At 40.8% G+C, this 22839-nt stretch overlaps 2 protein-coding genes across 7 annotated transcripts; one reads left to right on the plus strand and one right to left on the minus strand.

The window, feature by feature from the left end:
• Positions 1 to 830: 830 nt before the first annotated feature.
• On the minus strand, positions 831 to 11534 carry serhl (serine hydrolase like). Of its 4 annotated transcripts, XR_015129904.1 has the most exons (13): positions 11339 to 11517; positions 9911 to 10054; positions 9431 to 9544; positions 7609 to 7650; positions 7496 to 7515; positions 7339 to 7413; positions 4808 to 4914; positions 4655 to 4734; positions 4523 to 4557; positions 4365 to 4441; positions 4187 to 4274; positions 1533 to 2656; positions 831 to 1229 (listed from the first exon to the last, which is right to left on the minus strand). XR_015129904.1 is itself a non-coding variant. In XM_086296019.1 (12 exons), exons 1-12 carry the CDS (start codon positions 11394 to 11396, stop codon positions 2513 to 2515), a joined length of 984 nt encoding a protein of 327 aa, XP_086152145.1. In that variant the 5' UTR covers positions 11397 to 11534; the 3' UTR covers positions 831 to 2512. The 4 variants fall into 4 exon arrangements, 3 of the variants coding, with proteins under 3 accessions (XP_086152145.1, XP_086152143.1, XP_086152144.1); XM_086296019.1 differs by having other exon boundaries at positions 831 to 2656; positions 11339 to 11534; XM_086296017.1 differs by having other exon boundaries at positions 831 to 2656; positions 4808 to 4911.
• On the plus strand, positions 10465 to 16516 carry mb (myoglobin). 3 transcript variants are annotated; one of them, XM_086296020.1, is made up of 4 exons: positions 10465 to 10507; positions 15050 to 15135; positions 15762 to 15981; positions 16085 to 16516. In XM_086296020.1, the coding sequence occupies exons 1-4, from the start codon at positions 10490 to 10492 to the stop codon at positions 16223 to 16225; spliced, it is 465 nt and encodes a 154-aa protein (XP_086152146.1). In that variant the 5' UTR covers positions 10465 to 10489; the 3' UTR covers positions 16226 to 16516. The 3 variants fall into 3 exon arrangements, with proteins under 3 accessions (XP_086152146.1, XP_086152148.1, XP_086152147.1); XM_086296022.1 differs by lacking the exon at positions 10465 to 10507 and adding an exon at positions 10552 to 10576; XM_086296021.1 differs by lacking the exon at positions 10465 to 10507 and adding an exon at positions 14369 to 14482.
• The last annotated feature ends 6323 nt before the right edge of the window (positions 16517 to 22839 follow it).

Here is a 22839-nt window from a genome sequence, read left to right on the forward strand (position 1 = left end):
AAGAAGTTTAATATAAGTTTGCATATGAGTTTTATTTTGTATAATTTTTGCTACATATGACATTTTTGTACAATTCGTTGCTTAAAAACAGTTGTGCACTTTATGTTAGTAGTCCCAGAATCACATTTATCAAATATGATACACTTAAAGGAGTAATGTCTAGATTTCTAAGATATGATTTGCATTAAAATTGGAATAACATTATCTCGTTCTTATTTTGACATTCCTCTTGAATCTTTATTTTAATTGATTTGTAATTTATTCCTCTTAGTTTCTTTTATCTTATTCTGCTTTTATTCTGGGAGGGACTTTATAATGATCCTTTTGAGAAGTGCTTTATAAATAAACTTTACTGTTAATATTATTGTTGTTTTTAAATTTAGAGGCTAAAACAAGACGCCTGGATAATTTGCAACAGCCACAGTGGCCGCCCACGGTTCAACCTATATGGCATCAATCTAATAAAAAAAACAAAAATGTATGCACCATTAAATTTTAATTATTATAAATACTATATTTTAAGCATTGGTGTCCCTGAAATACTGCAGTAGAATTAAAAAAAAAAAAGTACCCACAATCAGGACATAAAGCACCTTGAGGCGACTGCTGTTGCAATTTGGCGCTATATAAATAAAATTGAATTGTATTGAACATTATAGAAAGTTATGAGATATCTATGATAAGACTGTTTTTCCCCTTTTCTTGAGCTTGTTTTAAAATTGATGTTGCCAAGCTCACAAGTGCTTCAACAGCTGTCAGAAAGTCAAAAAACTTTAATTGAACTTTCAAGATTTTATAATTTCATGAAGAACAAAGACACTGTAAGACAGTTGCAATTAATGCCATCAGTTTAATATAAGAAGAAGAAAAAAAAGAAAAAAAAAAAGTGCATCAGGCACAGAAATTGTTTTTATGGAAATTGTTTCTTCAAAATAAAAGCTTTTCAGTACTTGAGATTTACTAAAAAGACACCCTGTACGGAAAATCATAGTTGTTATTCAAGTCACGAGTCGTCCTCTGCTCTCTCTGTGTTGGTACACACTGCTTACTTAACCTATGAGATTAAACATGTGGTCGCACATCTGAGAAACTGTGCACTTGCTAAAATATTAATGACACACAGCACACTGGTGAGACTTCTGAGCTGCCACAGTGAATCCCAATCATTCCTCAAAGGCAGCCGGCACGGGGCGATTCAGCTGATGGTGTCACTGGCTCTGCAGGTTGAACTGAAACATGACGTGTAGCACAGCCACATCATTTGCCCATGGTTTTGTTAAAGGCTACTACTGTATTTTAGGATATCACAGCATTAAAAAACAAAAAACAAACAAAAAAAAACAAAACACCATTCACAACATTCCACAATGTGAGCAGATATTACTTTTCACAGAAACACTGTGATCATCTTAAAAAAAACTGAAACACTTAAGAGGATGAAACGAGCAGTTGTTTAAAGAGTCCAGCACAGTTTGTATATCTTAGCTCTTATGGCCTACGCTAGAGGTTAAAGAACTACCACAAAGCCATACCTGTGCAGCCTCCTCTCTCCTCCAGATGCATTTTAGGAATGAGACATCCTTAAAAAACGGCACACTTGAGACAGGATTTCCAGGGAGGACAGAGGAGACGAGAAGTAACACATTAGAGAAACACATACGTGCCCATGCTACAGTATTGCTTGGCCTGTTGGTGCTGTGGACAACTGATATACTTAATCACAGGGAGAACAGTAAAACAATAAGCGATGTTGTTCATATGCTAAAAATGGATTTTAGCCTGTTGCTAGGTGGTTGCTCAACATGCATAATTCAGATTTTGTGGATATAAATAAGAAGTTATGAAATTAAAGCTAATTTTATAAGGTGTTATAGGAATGTAAAGGCTAAAAAGCAGTCATTTGAGCCTCTTGCTAGGTGGTTGCTAGGCAATACCAGGACCTAATAATACCTGACATAGATGAGAACCTTCAGAGGCCTTCAAGATGTACCTTTGTGCCAAGTTTGGTGGCTCAAGTGATTGTGTGGGAGGAATTCACAGATAATGACAAACCCCTTCATCCAGTTTCACCTGTGTGACTTTAATATGGCCACAGACTATTGCTGTGCTTGGGACAATTATCAAGCTATGGAATAGTTTAATAATAGTTTAAGTTTGAGAGCTCCAATGTGGTATAATGTGTTTGAAACTGCCTCTGCTTGGAGTATGTGGTGCATGCTCCAGGCAGCGCAATAGAAGAACTCAAACCTCTGATGCCCTCATGTTAGTGAGTGCAGATCCTGAGGCAGAAAGCCTGAGTTAACAGACAGAGATGGCAGTGATGGCAAAATTTTGTTTTCTCATTTAAACAGCATCACTACCTTTTAAAAGGCTTTAAATAATTAATGAGTCCACTAAGACGACCAGCCGAGTGAGTTTTAAGCACCAAAATTAAACCTGTGTAAATAGTACAGTACAAATACAGGATTAGCAGTAGAGTCAGTGTGACGTGACTCGAGGAGTAACTGGTCTGTTATAACTTAGAGGTCTGGCCATTAGTTGGTGTAGCAGAGCGTGAGAGGACTTTGGTCTGCAGGAAGTCAGACACAACTGGAGCGACGATGTCAGGCTTATTCAGGTGGATGTGATGATCACCTGGAACAGTCACCACGGATTGCTGAAAACACAGATGAGACCAGTCACGATGGTGAATAAAGCAGGCTTTCAACATGGAATAAAGGACTTTCCGGCCACTTGAGCCGCAGACTGCGAAGCACAGAAAGATCTGCCCAGCAGGGGGCGAGTTCTCTGATCGCAAAAACTGACCCTAGTTCTCTTTTTATTTCTGAAATCACTAAACATTTTCATGGTGAGTTTAAGGTCTCAATCACACAAGTAAAGAATTCAACATGGAAACCAATGACATAATGGCTACATCCATCTTTTTATGCAGTTTAGGTCATGAACTTAGACTAAATCTGAAAAGTCTTTCAAGGTTAGTTTAGTTCAGTGTGGTTTGTAGACATTTATTTATGCACAGCTCTCCTTAGATCACATTACAGTCGGGCTGACGTCTGGACTTTGACTGGCCGATTGCAACAACTTGATTCTTTTCTTCTTCAGTCATTCTGTTTTCTGCTGTGCTTGGGATGATTGTCCCGTTTCATGGTATTATTTTAGCCAAGCTTTAACTGTTTGACAGATTGCCTCGTATCCGACTCCAGAATTCTCTAGTATACAGAGAAGTTTGCGGTTGACTCAATGACTGCGAGGTGCTTGGGACCTGTGACTGCAAAACAAGCCCAAATCATTACTCTTCCTCCTCCGTGCTTCACTGTTGGTATGAAACATTTGTGCTGGTGTGCTGTGTTTAGCGTTGTGGTCAAACATCTCCATGTTAGTTCCGGAAGTCATGTGATTTGTTCAGCACCTCTGCAAACCTAAAATGTGCTGCCATATTCTTTTTACCGAGAAGAGGTATCCATACTTGTTCAGTCTTTTTCTCTTATTGTGCCATCACGAAGTTTAACATTGAACATGCTAACTAAGTCCGAGATGCATTGAAGCATTGTGTTAACACACTTGTTCCAGCTTCTGATTCTATAGAGTTAATCACAGTTACTGATTATCAATTAATCAAGTGCACTACATTAGCAGCACTTGACTGCTACTTACCCTCATGGCTGCTATGAAAAGCCATTTTAAATGACTGTGTGTTAAACTTGTAAACATGAAGTCCTCCATGTTTACAGCAGCATCGCAAGTCATTTGGAATATTTTTGGGCGCTTAATGAATGCAAGTCCTACGTTCGCTCTCACATCTCTACTTTAATCTCTACAAACACCTGAGGGAAAGAGCTGAATGCTCCACTGTGCTCACCACATGCCACGCTTATCTTTTGTTTCTCAGTGAAAATCTGACTGGGAAAGAAACCCACTCAGTGGAGACGATTGGTGGAAACGCATCCTCTGCTCTCCCTCATCAGCAGCACTTGACCAAGTTCCTGTATGTAGGTCAGTGTTGAGATTCACAGCTATATAAATTTCTGCTGCTCCTGAGACACTGAGCTCATACTGCACTGCTACTCTAGCATCCGTGCAGCTGTCTGTCTGCTAGGAACAATTATGCGCAGGCTTAACGGCTAAAAATAAACACGGGGATGCAAACATACCTGCTTTCCACAAACAGACTGTTAGGTGCACTCACATTTTTGTCCCTGTAGGCCTGAAGAAGTGCTGATGTAAATTTTTTTTGCTCGTCTTCAGCAAATATTTTGTCCAAGCCACTTTCTGCTCTGTAAAGACAAAAAAAATTTGCAAATCTATTTTGTCTCTTATTTTTTTCCACAAGCAATAAGAGAACGAGAGGCAGGAGACCATCTTACAGAACAACTAGGACAGAGGCCGTGATCCTCGAATGCAGCTCCAGACTCTGCTCCAAACTGATGCGTGCTATGTTTTTCTGAAATTGAGAAACATTGTGCACATTTATACCATCTGCTGCAAATGACAGCTTGGGTAGAAATGATCAGGGGAAACCTACCAGATTAACACGAAAGTCTCTGGAGAACACAACTCCTGCAAGGGAAAGAGAAGTTACACTTTAAACATAAGGGGAAAAAGAAATAGAGATGAGTCTTGAGAGAAGGTAAACGAGAGGAAGATAAACACGCACCTCCCTCAACCTGAACCAGACCTCGCTCCAGAAGGATTTTCGCAGAGCGTTCAGAAAGAGTTTGGTTTACAGACATCAACCTGAAGGTTGCAAAAACAAAGTTAGCGCATGAGTGAACTCCTTTAAAACTGCCGATAAGGGAAGGCGCTTTACCTTTCTACTGCCTTCTCGTAAGTGTACACTCTCTTCTTCTCCTCCATCGTTTTTTCAAACAGAAGCATCTCTTCGAACCCCTGCCTGATCACTTTGGGCATTTCCTTCTGCGAGGGAGCAGAGATAAATAAGGACAGCAACTGAAAACGACTCACAAGGGTGAATTGTACAGGAATAATATAGAGACATGCAACATGCAATAATATAATGTAAAGCCTTAGCCCAGGCCTAAAGGTCAAAATCGCGCCAGACTCAATTACACTGGTGGCCGCAAGTGTTTCTTAAATGCAACGCCTTTCAAAATGTCAAACCGCCTACAGCATTTTTCATTTTCTCACAATCCAGACTTCATCAGACACTGTCACAAAGTCATGAAGCCCTGAAGTGTAAATCAAACTATAATTAGCTAGAGGTCACCAGAGAGGTGTTTCTCTCTGAGGGGGGCTTCTCGTCACTGCAAATTATATGCTCTCAAAAACCGAGCACCTCCTCTACTTTTCACCTACACCTCAACGTGTTCAGGAGAAAAACTTAATTTAGATGAAGTTGCTAGACAACAGCAGCCTTTTTGCATACTATAAAAGAAGCTGTCACATTAAAGTTCATCAAAAATAAATAAATAAATAAATAAATAGTTGTCCACTTTTGAAAGCGGCACCCAGGTCATCTTTCTGTTTGCTGGAAAAGAAACATTGGAGTAAATCAAACAGCTCTTATTTCACACATAACAGCCCTTTTTAAGCTGTAACTAAGAAGTTTGTTCTTGTTCTACACAGAAGACTGGAAAATTTAAATAATAGCAGGCTGGATGAGATAATACAAACACAGTGAGAGGCCTAACGATGCTTAAAAATCACACTTCACTCAGGAAGAAGTAATCGGAGACACGTCAGCGTTATAATTTCCCCCTTCATGGGTTCACATGATGCACAAGAGGGTGTAAATGAACCGCTGATGGGAATTGTATTTATGGTGACAAACAGTGCTGCGGAAAAGTCTTGCAATACCCTTTATTTCTTTACATTTTGTTTCCAAGGAGCCAGATTTTCTTATAATGCTTTAAAGTGGTCTTGAAAAGCAGTTCTCCTGACTCCAAATTACACAAAAACTGGAAAAATCAGTATGTAGCGATGAATTAGAGAATTCAGTATTTTTGGTTCCAGTTTGTGTCAGTATAAGCAGAGGAGGAACAACACTGACTATCTAGGCCAGGGGTGGGCAATCCCGGTCCACGAGGGCCGGTGTCTCTGCAGGTTTTAGATCTCACCTTGGGTCAACACACCTGAATCACATGATTAGTTCGTTACCAGGCCTCTGGAGAACTTCCAGACATGTTGAGGAGCTAATTTAGCCATTTAAATCAGCTGCGTTGGTTCGAGGACACATCTAAAACCTGCAGGGACACCGGCCCTCGTGGCCTGAGATTGCCCACCCCTGCTCTAGGCTGTCTAGAGCCATCTGCAAAACACAGTGGAGGCTCTGCCCTGGTTTGAAGCTGCATTTCATCTGGTGGTGTTGGAGATCTTATCAAATTGATGGAATTATAAAAACATATGGTCAGATTTTGATCCACCCCATCTGACTGGTAACAGTTTCATTTTTCAGTATGACAATGCTTCCAAACACACCGTCAATGCAGTAAAGTGAAATGACGGGCGACTCAAGACTTTTGCACGACACTGTATTGCTACTTTAACGATAACATTATTGAAGTCACGCAGGCTTCCCAATCACATTTGAACCAAAGCTTCCACAGGTTGTGCAGAAAAGGTTTGACCATTTTTCTGATATGTAGTTTTACTTAACTAGAATAATCTACAGAGCCAGGTCTGCCTTGATGCCCCAAGAGCAACCCACATTTCATGAGGACTGGAAATCAATTATTATGGAGCATTTCTAGAAGAAGCTGGAAAGAAAATCATGGTGGACAGAACAGACTTTTTCCCCCCCACAGCAGACATCTCGTTTTGGGGAGAAATAATCATTGATAACCAGTGTACCAGTGATGGCTGCACTACTGCATTTTTTGGATGCTGGTTAGCCATCATGGCTCCCTGGGACACCTGCTAGAACCGTAACACCGCTACACCTGCTCTCCCCCCACTGAGCTACTAGTGGCCTGCACTGGCAAAAGCACACCAGAGGACAGGCCAATATTTCAAGCCATATTATTTGTGGAAAACAGTAAATCATACGCAGCTACTGTTCAGTTGCATACTAAAACAATGCCACAGTGGCCCCAGGCTCGACTCACAAATTCACTTAGGGTGAGGTAAGACATGAAAAGTGAGCATTCAACTACCTCAGTCTGGCATGTATATCCAACACCTTTACCCTAACCCTTTTCTAACTTATTCTAATTCTTTCAATGTGCCACTACATAGGTTGGGATGGTGGTGGGGGGTGTACAGGGTTAACCGTATACTGGGTGAGTCAGAGAATGTGTGGGTATCATCTGTTTCTGTATTGTTGAATAATGTTTCCTATGAAAACAGATGTGGAGTAACAAAGGAAAAAAAAGAAACAAGTACCTGGTCTGTAGGTAAAAATCCGTAGGAGTCCAGCAGCACAACGGCATCCACCATCTCCGGATACAGAGCGCTGAACTGCAGAAGACGCCACATGGACAATGATGCCACCCAATAAAGCACAGCACTCTCAAATGTGTCTTAATCGTAAGTCACCTACCATTCCTGCAACGTTACCACCTGAAATACAAAGAGGTGGACAGAGAAATAAAATAAACGTGCGCTTTTAAACATACGTTTTAAAGCTTGAATTCTTTATACAGCTGCACTCACCCATGCTGTGGCCTATAATGGAGAATTTGCTCCACTGCAGAGCTGTGGGAGTAATTTCACACATCATCAACCAGGTTCAGTATCTCATCACAGAACACAGACCATTTTTAGCTCAAAGAAATCCTCACTGCTATGATTCAGCTGTCAGGAAGATGCATGGCAGCTCTGGCAATATGCTCGAAATTAATAACATTCATTAAAGGGCCTTTTTTTCTAGATCCATAAACTGCATATTAAATTATGTCAAATGTATATTCATATTAAAATCATCTCATTTTCAACTGCAGTGTATGCTCTACCTCAGAGGTCAGAGTTTGCCCACTTTTAAAAAAAAAACAACAAAACTGTCAAAGCTCACAAAGCATCCTGTGAAAAAGCCACAGATGCTTTTATATTCATATATTTTACATTCCCTCTGATCCACAGTGAAGGCTGAGTATTATGACACTGTTACGGATGATGCGGCAACTCATCACTGCCTATGAGCACAGCGTGAGTGGGTGAAACTTCAACAGTGGGGCTGCTTCAGTCCTCTGTGACGGGCCGTAGCTGTGATCGTGACTGCAGGATGGCTGAGCTTTGGAGTAACACCCGCATCAGGTAGTTGGTGGTACTCCAAGTATAGATAAATAAGTTACAGGCGCATTTATCTACACACCAAGCCACCCAAACTGTGCTCAGTTTGGGTGAAGCCACATTAGGTGATCACCGCATGTACGTTTGATTAAACTAGGAGGAGTAGCCAAGACTTGTAAAGAAATGATAGGTCAGTTAACACAAGACAGCTCTTTCATACACTGTGCCTTTTTTATGGAAATGGTTCAAACTGGCTTGCATCATGTCAAACATGTTGATGGAAAACAGCATCTTCTGTTCCACATGGGTGGCCTTTAAGCCTTTTGTTTTATACTGTAATAAAAATATTGTAAATTTACCACAAACATCCCACTGTGTGTTTTGATTATGTGTCTCATATAACCAAAAAACACAGTGAATCATCCTTCAGCCACAGCAGCCCCCGGCTCTAGAACGGTCCGAGTCCAGGATGTGATTTCAGCACACATCATCTACTGGCCTTCATTTACATTTTCAGCTTTTTATCCTTTGCTCTTCAAACCTCACTGTTTTCCTCCTTCTAATTCGAAAGCTTTGCCAAGATTTTTAGAGTTTCATTGTTAAACTTTTTTTCCAAAACACAATTTTTTGTTCGGGGCTACAAGCCTGCTTCAAGTGCAAACTAAAACAATAATTATTTACATTTAAATTAACAATAACTATAACTAAAGTTTGCAGTAGTTCCCAGTTATACTGCAGCCATGCTGCCTCCCGAACACCTGCGGTGTATTTATTACATACCTGTCATCACAGGCTCAGGCTTAATGCTAGCTCATGTTAACAGGACCAGTGAAGGATAGTTACCGTGCAGTCATGAATACATAAATAGCATCATAGCCTGAGCATTAGACACATCCGCATCTTCAGCCAGCAGCTGTGCTGGCTGCAGGAGCTGTATACTGCTGCAGCTTGCCTTTGAGAGCAGTAACGAGCAATAAATATGTCATGTTAGCTGTCACAACATTTCTCACAGAGTTTCTCTCAACCTAATGGACCAAAGCGACTCCCATGGATATGAGGGAAAGCAACTAAGTGTAGAGTTAAAGACCTCTTAGGATTATAAAATGTGGGGTGCAGAAGTTTATGGAAGGATAACATGTAAGTTTCAGCCAAAACTCGATGATCACAAACTGCAATCCTGGAACAAACACTGATATCTCTGATGGGATTTAAAGGCTTAACTGCAAGTGTCCTCGAACTCACACACCATCAACGACTCTGCGTACATCCATCACGTAGGAAGGAAAGGCGTGCAGAACTCCAGGAGGACGGTGCGACGAGCGACCGTGACCTGCCAGGTCCATTGCCACATATCGACACTCTGAGTGGAGACACAGGGAGAAGGCAAACTAAAAATCGCTTTCAGGTTAATAAGGACACAAAGCTAGGAAAACGCTCCTAATCCGTCAGCTACAATTGTAAAATCTGGGTAAAGTGCTGTGGTAATTATGTCATCCTCAGATCCAGTCTTTTTGGATGGGATGTAGCTGTTCCAGCAGCTGAGCGGCAGCACCTGTTTGCACAAGCTGTACACTCAAATTAACCGAACGCCACACACCTGAGTGAGCTGAGCAGCAGAATCCGCTGATTTTAAGAATTATTGTCCATGGGGTTCAATTTTTGGCACTGAGGTTTCTACAGTGGGAGCCACTGGAGATGGTCAATGTGCATTGTACAAAACACTCACCTTTTGGCAGAAGGGGAACAAGCGTGTTGAATGTACCGCAGTTGTCAGCCCAGCCATGCAGGCACAGCACAGGATGTCCGTGGTCAGGACCCCAGACTTTACCTCGGATCTCCCCCCACGGGACTGCCACAGAGAGCTCTGAAACTGGACACAGCGCACTCTGGTTTAACAAGACTTGCGACATCTGTCTGGTTTAGTTTCTGATCATGTGACCAACTGTATGTATTAGTTGATGTAAAGGAACAATCATTTAAAAAAAACAAAAAACTTTCCCTGGTGGTCATGTGGGTGAAATATGTCTCCTCACGCCCTAACTCCCCTTTGTTTGGAGGCGGGGCTTGGCTTTGTGGGCACAGCTTTTGTTTGACTAATTGCAGATACCTGTGTCTCACTTGCTCAATTAACCGAACAGGAATAAAAGCCGTGCTCAGCTCATTGGTACCCTGTCTTGAAGGAAGGTGAGAGCTTCTTTACTGATTCAGAAATAGTTTGTTTTCTTTCTTTGGTTAATACTTTTAACACATTTTTCAATTATGTGACTCTTTAATGTGTCTCTCTCTGTGTTTTCAGGAAACTTAAATGCCAACCTTACCACAGGTAGGAGTGACTTGACTAAATTCTGGATCCATAAAACTTTGGGAAAGTTCTCAATGAGCACCAAGTAAAGTAAGCCAAAACCTGCGCATTTGCCTTTTTATCTCTGCAAGTTTATTACTTTTCTTTAAACTTAATATGGGGTCGGAGCCCTGTTCAGCTGCGTGTCTACACTAGGTCACATTTTTAGAAAACTGTGCAAAGCTGGCAATATGTCTTCAACATGCCACTGAAAGTGGCAGGGATGTCAAACTTCAGTTAATGGGCCACAAATGATTTAATCTGCTCTAAAATCTCAATACAGCAAGTTAAATATTCACAATCTAGTTATAAAATGGGTAACAGCTTGAGACTTTTTTTTTCTTTTGCCTCTTAATAGTATCCTTTAAAACACCTTGTCCAAGTCCCAACTTTAACTTCGCATACAGTAACTATGTAGTAATGCTGGCCTCGCCTCACTAGGAGGAGCTGAACATCTTACTAAAACTAAAGCTATTTGACTTTTTGGCAGTTTTCAGACTAGCAAAGCTAGCCAGTGAGCCGGACTGGACCCTTCAGTGGGCTGGTGCTGGACCCCAGGCCTCATGTTTGACACGCTATTCCTACAGTTAACAATACTTTAAAATCACAAGTTCAATCGGGCAATAACCTTTGCCCCACAAACCTGTTGGCTGTCCAGATATTTTTGTTAAGTCTGTGAATGACATTTTCGCTCATATCGGCGCTGTAAGACTGCGAATGTGCTTTAATTGTAGACGAAGTCGCTACTTTGCAAACACTATTTCTTTCCCCACTTCGGACTGCTTTAAAACGAGCACGAGCCTTGCCGGTTACCTGCTTGTTTCATTGTGCTGGATGTCACGTGTCTGACGCCTTTCAAAGCCTGCATCATCTTTGCGCCTGAAAACACTGCAAATAAAACCTGACTGACAACTTTTTTTTTTTTCCTTAAACGTTTAAACTGCTTCAACCTACTTCGGGCTCTTTGACACTCACTGCTGTCTTCCGGGTGTTGGACCGCACGCGAAATTCTATTGGCTAGACACTTATTGAAGCCATAGTGTAAACCAATCACAGTTTAGAAGAGGAGGGACTTGTCGTTTGCCTCCCCAATGTTATGTGAAAAAGTCCAGCAGAGGTGTGTGTGTGTGTGTGTGTGATAGGACACTAAATTTCCCCAAGGTCTCTAATGGGCAGCAAGTGCTTGGTAGGGCATTTGTCTGGTCTTGCTCCTCACTCTAAATGCAGGCTGTATCTATACTGTTTTGGTGCCACACTAGTCTTGCACACTTAAGTGTGCATTCATGCTGCAGCGGATAGTAGGCGAGTGTTCCATGCTGGAAAAATGCAGTACTTGACTTCAGCTTCATGCTCTTTTCCTAATGCTGCTTTCAACTAGACTTCAGAACTGTGCAGTATGAATGAAGACTCACGAAAGAAGGCCTTCTAATATGTCTAGTTCAACACTGATACTCAATTATAGCAATTGCAAACACGCAAACTTCTCCCAGGAAACTGGTCAGGTTAATATTATATAGTTGACACTGAATTAGTTTGTAATTTTAACAAATGAAGGCGGCAGCAGATCGCAGCCTACCCCCCCCCCCCCCCCCCCCTCTCCCAAGTCATTAACTGTATTTGACCTCGGATCAGATGTGTCACCTGATTCCAAATTATGTTCAAATGCATCCAAGCTGGACTGTGCAGCATCTGTGTACACCCTTTCCATTTGCTTGAGAGGCAAGATGATTCCATTGTGAACATCAACACGGTGCACTTTAGCAGTTATGTGGGGGGGATGCAATTTGCCTGCAAACCTAAAACATTTACAAAGTTTGACTACTGTCCTATAGTAACTAAATGACTGCTATTGGCAGTAAAGGTCAAAATATTGACTAGGGTTTTAGTTAAGATGAGCTATAATGGGAGTGTTGTATATGACTTTGTTACCGATGTGTGCATGTCGGCATCATTGCAGTGCCTTAGCCTGGACATTTCGCTTTGCATTTTTCTTACTGGTTGCATTTGAATAATTCTGCCGTGCAGCTACCTGTGCAATGGCGTAGTAATAAATTGAAGCATGTGGGCAGCGCAGGGGCTCAGGTTTCAGGTTGGAGGGAATACCAAACAATCAGTCCTCAGTAACGGAATCTGATACATTTCAAATCGGCTGAGACTGGAATCAAAAGAAACAGAGGTTTCATTGTTCAGTGTGTACCCTTTTGAAAACTGAATAATTAGGACTCGGGCAGAAGTAAACGTGCTGAGAAAATGTGATTCGCCAACACAAACTGACCCAAAACTCGAACCAGCTATACAATCCAAATGTATCTCATGGAAATGTAAAGTAGTTTTATTGGTCACCAGAGGGGCTTTCCTGATAATTAGTCATGAGTGTGTTTGTACATTAATTTATCTTACGCACATGGTAAATGATTTTTATACAAAACATTACAGCAGGTTTGTACTGAACAATTAAGCTGCTGGTGTCTTACATAACCTTGACTTCCTGGGTTGGTGTGTATTCTTGAGTTGGTGAGTGTGTCTGTCTGCACATATATTCTCCTGATGGAATTTCAATCACACATTTTGTACATGTGGTTGCGGGTGTTATCTGGATTTTTATAGCATCTAATTCCCTGATTACATTCACAGTGCATCAGATCTTGCATACAGTCATGACCACAACTAATCTTGGCTGTTGGATATAAAGATTCCTGTATTTCCACCAACATGGCTGATAATCTGATCTTAACTGTGTTGAAATGTTGCTATTTAAGAGTGAAATTATAAATTGATTAGCAATAAAAATATGACATGGTGCGCAGCTGTTTTTGCACATAAAATTATGCAAGGTACTGGGAAAACTGTCAGGCTTCTGACTACTTCCTCCCATTAGAGGGTTTTCTAGATTAATCATAATCTAAGTGTCTGTCCTCCCCACCACTGAAACTCAGGTGGTAGAAATCATAGTAATGCGTGTAGAAGTGTCCTTAAGTGTAGCATGGAAGAAAAGGGCACAGACTATTGTAAGCTGACTGGAGCGTGTTGTGTTTTTACTGCAGGGTATTTCTAGTAAACTAAAATCACTGGCTAGACTCAAGAAAATCAAGACTGAAACAATTCTGACATTTTAATACTCTTGGGAGGAATTTGATCAAATTTATTACAATTGAAACCCACTATCTGAATCTAAAGTCAAAATTAGGAAATTAATCTAGAAAAGTTTGATCAAAGCAGGAAAAGATCCTGAAGTATAGCGTGTGTGTGTTCTGCCTTCACATTATATCCATTGTGAAGCTTAGAATCAATGACATTTTGATGCAATTAGTTTGAATTGCTCTAGTTGAGCAGAATTACTGTATCTCTGCAGGTTTTACTGCAGAACTATTTGAGTAGCTAATGACAAACTGATAAGTGAAAGTACTGGATGAAGTTTTAGTGCAGGGATTGCTGTGAAATTCACCTGCTGTCTAATGTGAGTAGGCTGCTCTAAAATCACAAATGGAAAATTGCTTTAAGATGCTAGATTTGCAGCTTGGAAAGGTAACACTAAAACTAAATTCTCAACTAGAGCCCTATTTTTGTATGTAGTTATTTTTGTTGTGTTTGTTGTTGGTGTGTGTGTGGTTTTTTTGTTTTGGTTTTTTTTTTGTTTTTTTTGTTTTTTTTTTCCTCCCTCAAATGACCTACTTTACTCACTCTACCTGGGCTACTTGATGGCTCGGCCACAAAACACACCAAAGATGCCCCAAGTGGCTAAGTCACCTGGAATTAAGTTTCCAGGTAGACGTTGGAGGCATTGGGAACATTTGGGAGACGTGCAGTAAGAGGCAGCCTCACAGAGAGCTGGGGGGGGGGGGGAAACAAACTTGGTGACAGCACAGAGGGAGGGAGTATAAAAGGTCAGCTCTGGGGGGTTTAGTCAGGACAAGAGGAATTTGGTGTAACTACACAGGATATATTACAAGCTTGCAGGTAAGGCAATGGATTCTGCAATAATAGAATTAATTAAACAATATATATCATGACTTGGGAGTTAAACATTTCAGGGGTAAAATTAATCTTAAACTTTTTTTTTTCTTTCAGGATGCTTGGGAATCTGAGTTTTTCAGTTAAAGGGGGAAATGTAAAATGTCAACACTGCTAAATTAAAAGTTATCTTAATAAACTAGCGTAAGCAGAACAAAGGAAATGCATGACTGATTAGTGCACTGTGGGATAATCTGTAAGAACTTCACTCTGTTTACATATCGCGCAGCGTTCTCATGACCTCAAATGCATTAAAACTAAAAGTGAATCTGATTTCACTTCAAATAAACTATTTAAAGCTATACTGAGGTTGCCAGTCAGACTCCCTGAGTTCATCTGAGGTAATATATCCATCTTTCACAAGTTGCCCTTGACTGATATTGTTGTTGGTTCTCAGCCATTAACTCAAACAGAAGTGCAGTACAGGATAACTGCATCTGTAACTGACAAGCTTCATATAATCAGGCAACTTTTTTTTTTTTTTTCTTTCACTCTCTCCCCTCATCTTCTCAGATCATGGGGGACTTTGACGCAGTTCTGAAGTACTGGGGACCAGTGGAAGCAGACTACACTGGCTATGGGAGCCTGGTTTTGAACCGGTCAGTGACTCTGGAAAGAAAAATAAGATTGTACTCGTTGTAGGTCTCATTACTCAGACCTGTGGCCAGGAGTTTAAAAATTCATCTCCTCCAGTGCAGTTTAAGAATAGAATTCATGTGTTATTTATGCCACCACCTGTCTAATTGCACACTTGGCAACCACTGCCACATCACTAACTCTTATGATGCCTAGATCTGTGTTTGTTTAAAACACGGAGATATTAAATCTTTGTCTTAAGGTCATGGTTGATGTTTGACTCGGTTATATTCAGTTGCTTAGATTTCCTCCCCCCTTCTAATTTGTGTTAATGGACAAGAGGGAAAAACGCCATTAACTGATCTAATTTAATTTCCAAACTTCCGCCAGTGCCAACACAAACATGAGCATATTGAGGATCATAATGGCGGCACAGGAGCTATTCTACTGAAGGAGATGGGATGGGCCTTATTAAAGCGGTCCCATGTGTTTGTATCCAGTCTTATCACAGCCAGGAATAAACATTTTGTGCATAAGAGTGATGTAATCAAAGTAGGATAAATTATGGCATCTACACTGCCACCCTAAATGGCTAAAATGCAAACCATGATCTGTGTGGTATGACCCTGCTGCTCTATTTCCTCTTCAGTTTATTCACAGAGCACCCGGAGACCCAGAAGCTGTTCCCCAAATTTGTCGGCATCCCTCAGGGTGAGCTGGCCAGTAGCTCTGCTGTTGCTGACCATGGAGCCACCGTGCTAAAGAAACTGGGCGAACTGCTGAAGGCCAAAGGCAACCATGCTGCCATTCTCAAACCTCTGGCCAACAGCCATGCAACAAAGCACAAGATCCCCATTAACAACTTCAAGGTGAGCTTAGTGTGCAAGAGGACAAAGTTTACTGTAGCTCCATCACCTCATGCTTGCTGTTAAACTGAGCTTGACTGAAGTAAATGAATTTTTCTCCTTCCAGCTGATCTCTGAGGTCATCGTTAAAGTCTTTGCAGAGAAGGCTGGACTCGATGCCGCTGGACAACAGGGCCTGAGGAACGTGATGAGCAAAGTCATCGCTGACCTTGAGGTCAGCTACAAAGAGCTGGGCTTCACAGGCTGAGACTGACTTACTACTCTTCCATACAGAGCTGAAGACATGAAAAATATCCACATGCAAATGATTTATAGGGAAATTGAAAGCCTCAGTAATCTGTATGTTACACTTTCTGGAATCAGTTTGATTCAGAGTTGCTTGGTTTACTGTATTCAACTGCTTTACACTTCTAGTGTCACTCAGAAATTAACAGCTTTGTGTTTCAGCTAAATAAAATTCTTGATCTGCATTCTTGAACTTGGAAACGCATAATGCTGAAATCACTCGTAACAATAAAACTCTCTGCACTACTTTGTCCATTGAAGTTCTGTTTGGTGTTTTTTTTTTTTTTTTTTTTTTTTTTTTTTTTTTTTTTTTTCTCATTCTACACATTTGAATATGCATTGTCCTGACACGTTATAGTTAAACTTGATAGTGGCTGCTGACTGATCTGAAAGTCAACTGAGGACATTTGTCAGACTGTCTTGATAAGCAAGTAAAGAGTGAAACCCTTGGTGTTGGCATGTGTGCCCGTGGTCTCAAAGACACTCAAAAAACCCCTCAAATTGCTCAGTATTGTTGGACTCTCACGCAGGGTATTATCTTTCAGACTCACTTTCCACTCTTGGTCACATTCATCCTGTGAACAGGATGAGACAAAGACTTTAGCAGTCCCTCTCACAGGGAGCTATTAGGACCTATCACCTGATCTGTGGACGTTACAAGAAGCAGAGTCCGTCACATGAGCAGCTTTGGGACCTCCATTACTTCAACTTCCTGTGAGGTTGTTTTCAAGAGATAATACTCTTCCTTTCTCCCCGTCCCTGTGTTCAATGTTATCCTTGCTGCTCAGGGGAGGGAGGAGTAACCCTGAGCTCTTCTCACTCTTTACAAATTTGGAGCCCCCTCATCACCTGTTTCTTGGTTGTTTCCAGTAGAAAAAATCTAACATATGAAAGCAATGAGTTTTTCACAGGAAAAAGGCAAAATCAAATGATGCAGTGAATATTTTACAACCGGTAAATTCAAAAAAACATAGCATCTGGTTTTTGAGGCACTGCAGAGGTTTTGAGAACAGACTGATAATCTGATTAAAGTGTTGTTGCCATAGAAACTCATAATATATACCCACTAGTCACTTTATTAGGTATATTCAACTACTCCTTATTGCAAATACCTAATCAGTCGCTCACAAGGCAGCAGCTTAGTGCATTTAGGCACGAATACATGGTCAGGACGACCTCCTGGAGTGCAAACAGCGCATCTGAGGTGATTTAAGAGACTTTGATTGTGGGATGGTTTTATTTCAGAAACTGATCTATTTTGATTTACTCCTACACAACGGGTGTGCATTTGTCAGTGTTGCACAAATTACAACCTAAAATGAGTCGGTGGTACTGAAGAGTCGTCCTTGGATGCCTCAAGTAATTAAAGACTCACTATTTGCACACTTTCCACATTTTGCCTGAATAAGAAGTGGAAATCACGTCTTATGGTTGAGCCATCAACTGTTTCTGAGAATGTAAAATGTGAAAAACAGCCGAGAGGGTCAAAGATAACAGCCTTATCACTGACATATCTCAGTCCCACTGACTCCTTGTTGTCCTTCCCGTTCCTGACTTGATGCCAAAACAGTGTTTGGTTAACTTCCATGACGGATGATGATAACCTATTATTAGTGAGTGTGCTAGTGCACGCATGCAGACGTGACATCAGGCACGGTGCCTCTGGTCAAACGCTTTTCAAATGCATATCCACGGGACAATAGTCTCAGGTTACTTATCCATTTAGTGGCACACAGGACAAGTGTTTTTTCACGTAATTTCACCGGCCTGGTTCTCAACTGGTACCAAAGATGGGAACGGGGTGCTCCCTGCAGACAGTTCTTCTATTATTGTCATTGTCACTGCTCCTTTTAAGACTTTTCTTTTTGATGGGTGGCTGTTCAGAAAACAAAAGAAGTAGAAATTACACCTAACATTTAAACACGAAAGACTCGGAGAGTTAAGCCTCAGCCAGTCATGCAGCTCACTCTTTGTAGAGTATTTATATTTACTTTTATGGAAATGGGATTGCATTCATTATGTAAACATTTTTATTGTTGTTTTTAAATGAACTTTAAGTAGTGCAGCAATAACAAGTGCAAAGTGCAGGCTTTTGTTATTTGCTCTGCTGAAACTCGTTTTTTATACTTGACATCATTTTGAGTATAATTACTTTTTATTCTTTATTATATGTGTGGATATAGGACACGTCCAGCAGTCATTTCACTTCATCGGGTGAATTTTTTTGATCATCAGTTTATTTTACTTTCCAAAGAAGATTACAAAAAAAAGAAAAGCTTAGTTTGGAACATTATAAATGTATTCAAATTGTTTTAACGGTTATGACCGGTTATTATAAGGTACGTAACAAAGTCACAATCAAATTATGCCATGCCAACAGGTTCTTGTCAATCTGAAAACCTGTTATTTTAAATGGCTCTATATTATTATCACTCTGACCTTCAGATCAATCTGTTGACCTTGAAGGAGAGGTCAGAGGTCCAATGGGAGATGATATTTTAAATCTGTGGACAATACACACCACACTTGTAAATTTCATAGCTTCTAAGTCAAATTTTTGGTCAATTTTTGATCAATAAATCGTTACGGTGACCTTGAAGACCTCAGTGGGTGAAATTTGATCGGATTGTTACAGCCCTACAAAGTTTCATCCGAATTCATTCAAAAATGTTCATGCTATCGTGTTTACAGGCAGAATGACACGCACACACTACCAAAAACATGACGTCTTTGGTGAAGGTAACAAAAATCCACAGTTCAAAGACATTCATGTTAGGTGTGTCTCTGTGTTACGCAGTGGACTGGGTGCACCCTGGCTCTCACCCTGACACACAGGTTTGGTTCCAGCCCTCTGCATCCCCAAAATGGATAAGCAGTAGAGAAAATAGATACACTCCCAGGTTTTTGCACACTTACGTCAGATAATATAATCCTGTCATGTGAAAAACTCCAAGATTGAATTTAGAAATGTCCTTTTTTCAAAACTGTAACCAAAATAAACAAACAGGTATGTTGATTATTTTAATGTTGCATGGATCAGTAGATCCCCCTTTTTCCTGCTTTAACAAAAAGTTTTCCATTAAAATAGGTCACACAGGTGATTCAAATAGCCATAAAACACATGAAGCATACTGCGCTTCTGCTAATTTTATACACTGTGCAATACCAAAATGTTCTGCAGCTTTAATTGAACCTGTGAAGCAACATGATATTAACTGGACGTTAGTCGAATTATGTAAGTCCCTGCACTTTCACACACGTGTTTACGATGTGACAGATCAGGCAGCTGCTCAGGCTGAAGATGGGTGGGCTGCACTGATTCATCAAACCTCATTTCTGATGTCTCACCCTGTCTGCTGTGACAACGCTAACCACAGGGTCCAGCCGGCCACAGGCTGTACAAGCCTACAAGGGATTGAGCAGTAGTCCGTGTATCCTCAAGTGTGCCGTTTGCAAACGATGAACACATAAAAAAAAAAAAAAAAAATTAGTCATTAGCCGTCTGTTATACTCGTCTAAAAAAATATTTTTGTTTGCTGCTGTGAACTTCAGACCAGCTTGTTATCTTTTTTTTTTTTTTTTACTTTACATTGATTTCAGATATGAACAATATCAACACAATGTCTGGAATTTTAATTATTTCCCACCATAATTGTTTTAATGTGCTCATCCTGAAGATAAACCAGAGGATGATATCAGAGACGCATTAAAGCAAATTTCTGTCGGAAAAACAGGTCAGCGTGCTACGGCGTGTTTGTACTGAACACCCGTCTCTATACTTAAGAACCAACAGAGGTCGCCCATCAAATCTCGTCCCTGAGTCGAGCAGATTTGCTGGGTATAAAAAGTCAAGATGAGAATGTAAAAATCACATCGTCTGTGACATTCTGCACTCATTAGCTGATATGCTTTCAGCATGTTATCCACAAGCTCAGCATAATTCTCTACTCTGTGACTGCATGAATGCTTCCCCTGCTGCTGACTCAGTTGGCTTCTGTTTCCGTTCAAACTAATCGTCAAGTATCAGTTCTCAGATTTAAGGAGCAGCAAAAACACTTTCCTTAATTATGGCTTCACTTTTATGGAGGATGGAGGCTTCTGGCACGACTTCACCTATTACCAAGGTGCAAGGAGAGCTGCACCTTGCGGACCACTGTTATTTGTTTATACAGGAAAACGTGTTCAGTTGATAGCAGCTGTCAACACCTGAGCCGAGACTTGAGGCCTCGTCACGGTAGGAAAAGCAATAACATAAACAACAACTGGTTACCATGATGGTGAGGTGGCTCCTGGACTTTGGTTCACCAGTATGGACCATTGGGACCACGATGAAACAAATGACAGTGTCCTTATACATGAACATGTGTCCTGAGTGATCAAACACAAGAGAACATTTGCACTATAATGAGATCTTCACTGACTGTCACAGATTAGACCCCGCTTCCACTCTCCACATGCTAACAAATACGAACAGTTAATTCTTGGACAATGACAATATTTTTGTAGTTTTGCCTCTCGCCGCCATCATAACAGATTTTAAACTGAAACCAGTCAATATGTGATTGAAGTGCAGACCTTCAACTTTAATTTAAGGGATTTAACAAAATGGTTGCATTAACAGTTTGGGAATTAAAGCCGTTTTTATACACAGTCCCTCAGCTTCAGAAGCTCAAAAGTAACCGAAGAACATGATTTTAAATATGAGCGTTTTTGTTTGTTTGTTTGTTTGCTTTTTAAATAAAATAGCCCCTTAAGGGAGTAGCTGAAAGAAGGATGAAAATCTTTTGCGGTCAATGACCACCGGATATCACTAAATGCTGTTTTTCCTCCCTTGAGATGCTCTGCTAGGTCATTACTGCAGCTGCCTTCAGTTCCTGCTTGTTTGTGGGTCTTTCTGCCCCCAAAAAGTTTGTTTTCTTTTCAGTAAGTGAAAAGCATGCTCTATTGGGTTGAGATCAGGTGACTGACTTGACCATTGAAAAATATCCCATTTCTTTGCCTTGAGAAATTCTTGGGTTGCTTTTGCAGGTTGCTTTGGATCCGTATCAATTTGTGTGAAGTAGTTTGACCTGAATCAGCCCTGTACACTTCACATTTTATCCTGCTACTTCTATCTTGTATTTCATCACCAATAAACACCAGTGACCTGGTTCCACTGGCAGTCATACATGCCCACACCATTACCTCCACCATGTTTGACAGATGATGTCATATGCTTTAGATTATGAGCTGTGTCTGTCCTTCACCATACTACTTACCAGTTTTTGCTCTCTCTGATGGTTTTTTTCCTTCGGCCTAATGATTGACTCCATCACATGCATCAACTCATCAATCTCTTTAAAGCTCATATTGATAGTTCAAGTGAAAATCTACCAAATACAAATTAAACACATCTTTTATCTGCTTAATGTATCATGGAATAATCAGGGATCACTCCTCACATGTCCATGAAGTCTGTTGTCAAATTACTTTTGAGCTTTTGTAAACGGGGGACTAAAATCCACTGAACTAAAGCTGAAAGTCTGCACTTCAATCACATCATAATTATTTGATTTCAAACCCATTGTGGTAGTGTTTAGAGGCAAAGTTAACAAAAAAGTGTTATTGTCCAAAAATACTTATGGACCTAGCTGTATATGAGGGACCTGTAGCTCAGGAGGTACCTAAGCTACCTCAGCCTCAGGAGGTAGCACGGGATCTACCAATCAGAAGGTCAGTTGTGAGTTCCTTGCCCACTCCAACCTCCATCTTGAAGTATTTGTGGTCAAGATACTGAACCCCAAGTTACCTCTGATAGAGACAAAGGGCTTAGATACAGAAAAAGCCAACCAGTGGACAAGGCTTGACCTTCTGTGTAGAAACAGAATAGAAAGTGCAATTACTGTAAGCCAAACCAAAAACAAATCCTTTAAAATACACAGCAAACGTCAAGTACAACACATCAGTACATAAATGAAAAGGTCATCAGTTCACTGCCACCATCTCATGACCTTCTGCACAGTTTAGGCGCCAACATTTTTCTCAATAAGCAAAAAAAAGGGGGTTATTTTTCTTTCTGTATACAGAACGTAAATGCATGAAAGAGCCATGAGAGTCAAAGATATCAGTGTTATTGCTGACATTCTCCAGCCCTACTGACCCCTCGCTGTCCTTCCAGTTCCTGGCCTGACACCATTACAGTGTTTGCCTAACCTGCGTGATAGATAATTGCTGTGATGATAACCTAACTATTAATAGTGTGTGTGCGCGCTGGTGCATGCATGCCGATGTGATACCAGGCACAGTGCTATTGGTCGCACCCTGTGAAGGACACTCCTCTCTCCTTGGTTCGTACCCCCTTTGAAGTCTGAGCAGCTGTTGACTGGGGCTGAGGTCAAACAGTTGCTGCTAATAAAAACGACAGGTTGTTTCTTCATTTAGTTGCAAGCTGAACAAACTTTATTTTAATCATTCTATATCGTCCAAGGCAATGTTCCCTGCGCGCGTGCGCAATTGCGCACTGCTGGCACGGTCTCTGCGCACAGAAAATCTGCGTTGCGCACAGAAACGCAGAATTGAAATAAAATGAATACTTTA

Source organism: Aulonocara sp. 'chitande type north' Nkhata Bay, linkage group LG6 (assembly GCF_057382095.1).
Source record: "Aulonocara sp. 'chitande type north' Nkhata Bay isolate Kocher_YH1m ecotype deep benthic linkage group LG6, A_spYH_male_GT1.1, whole genome shotgun sequence".
NCBI lineage: Eukaryota > Metazoa > Chordata > Actinopteri > Cichliformes > Cichlidae > Aulonocara > Aulonocara sp. 'chitande type north' Nkhata Bay.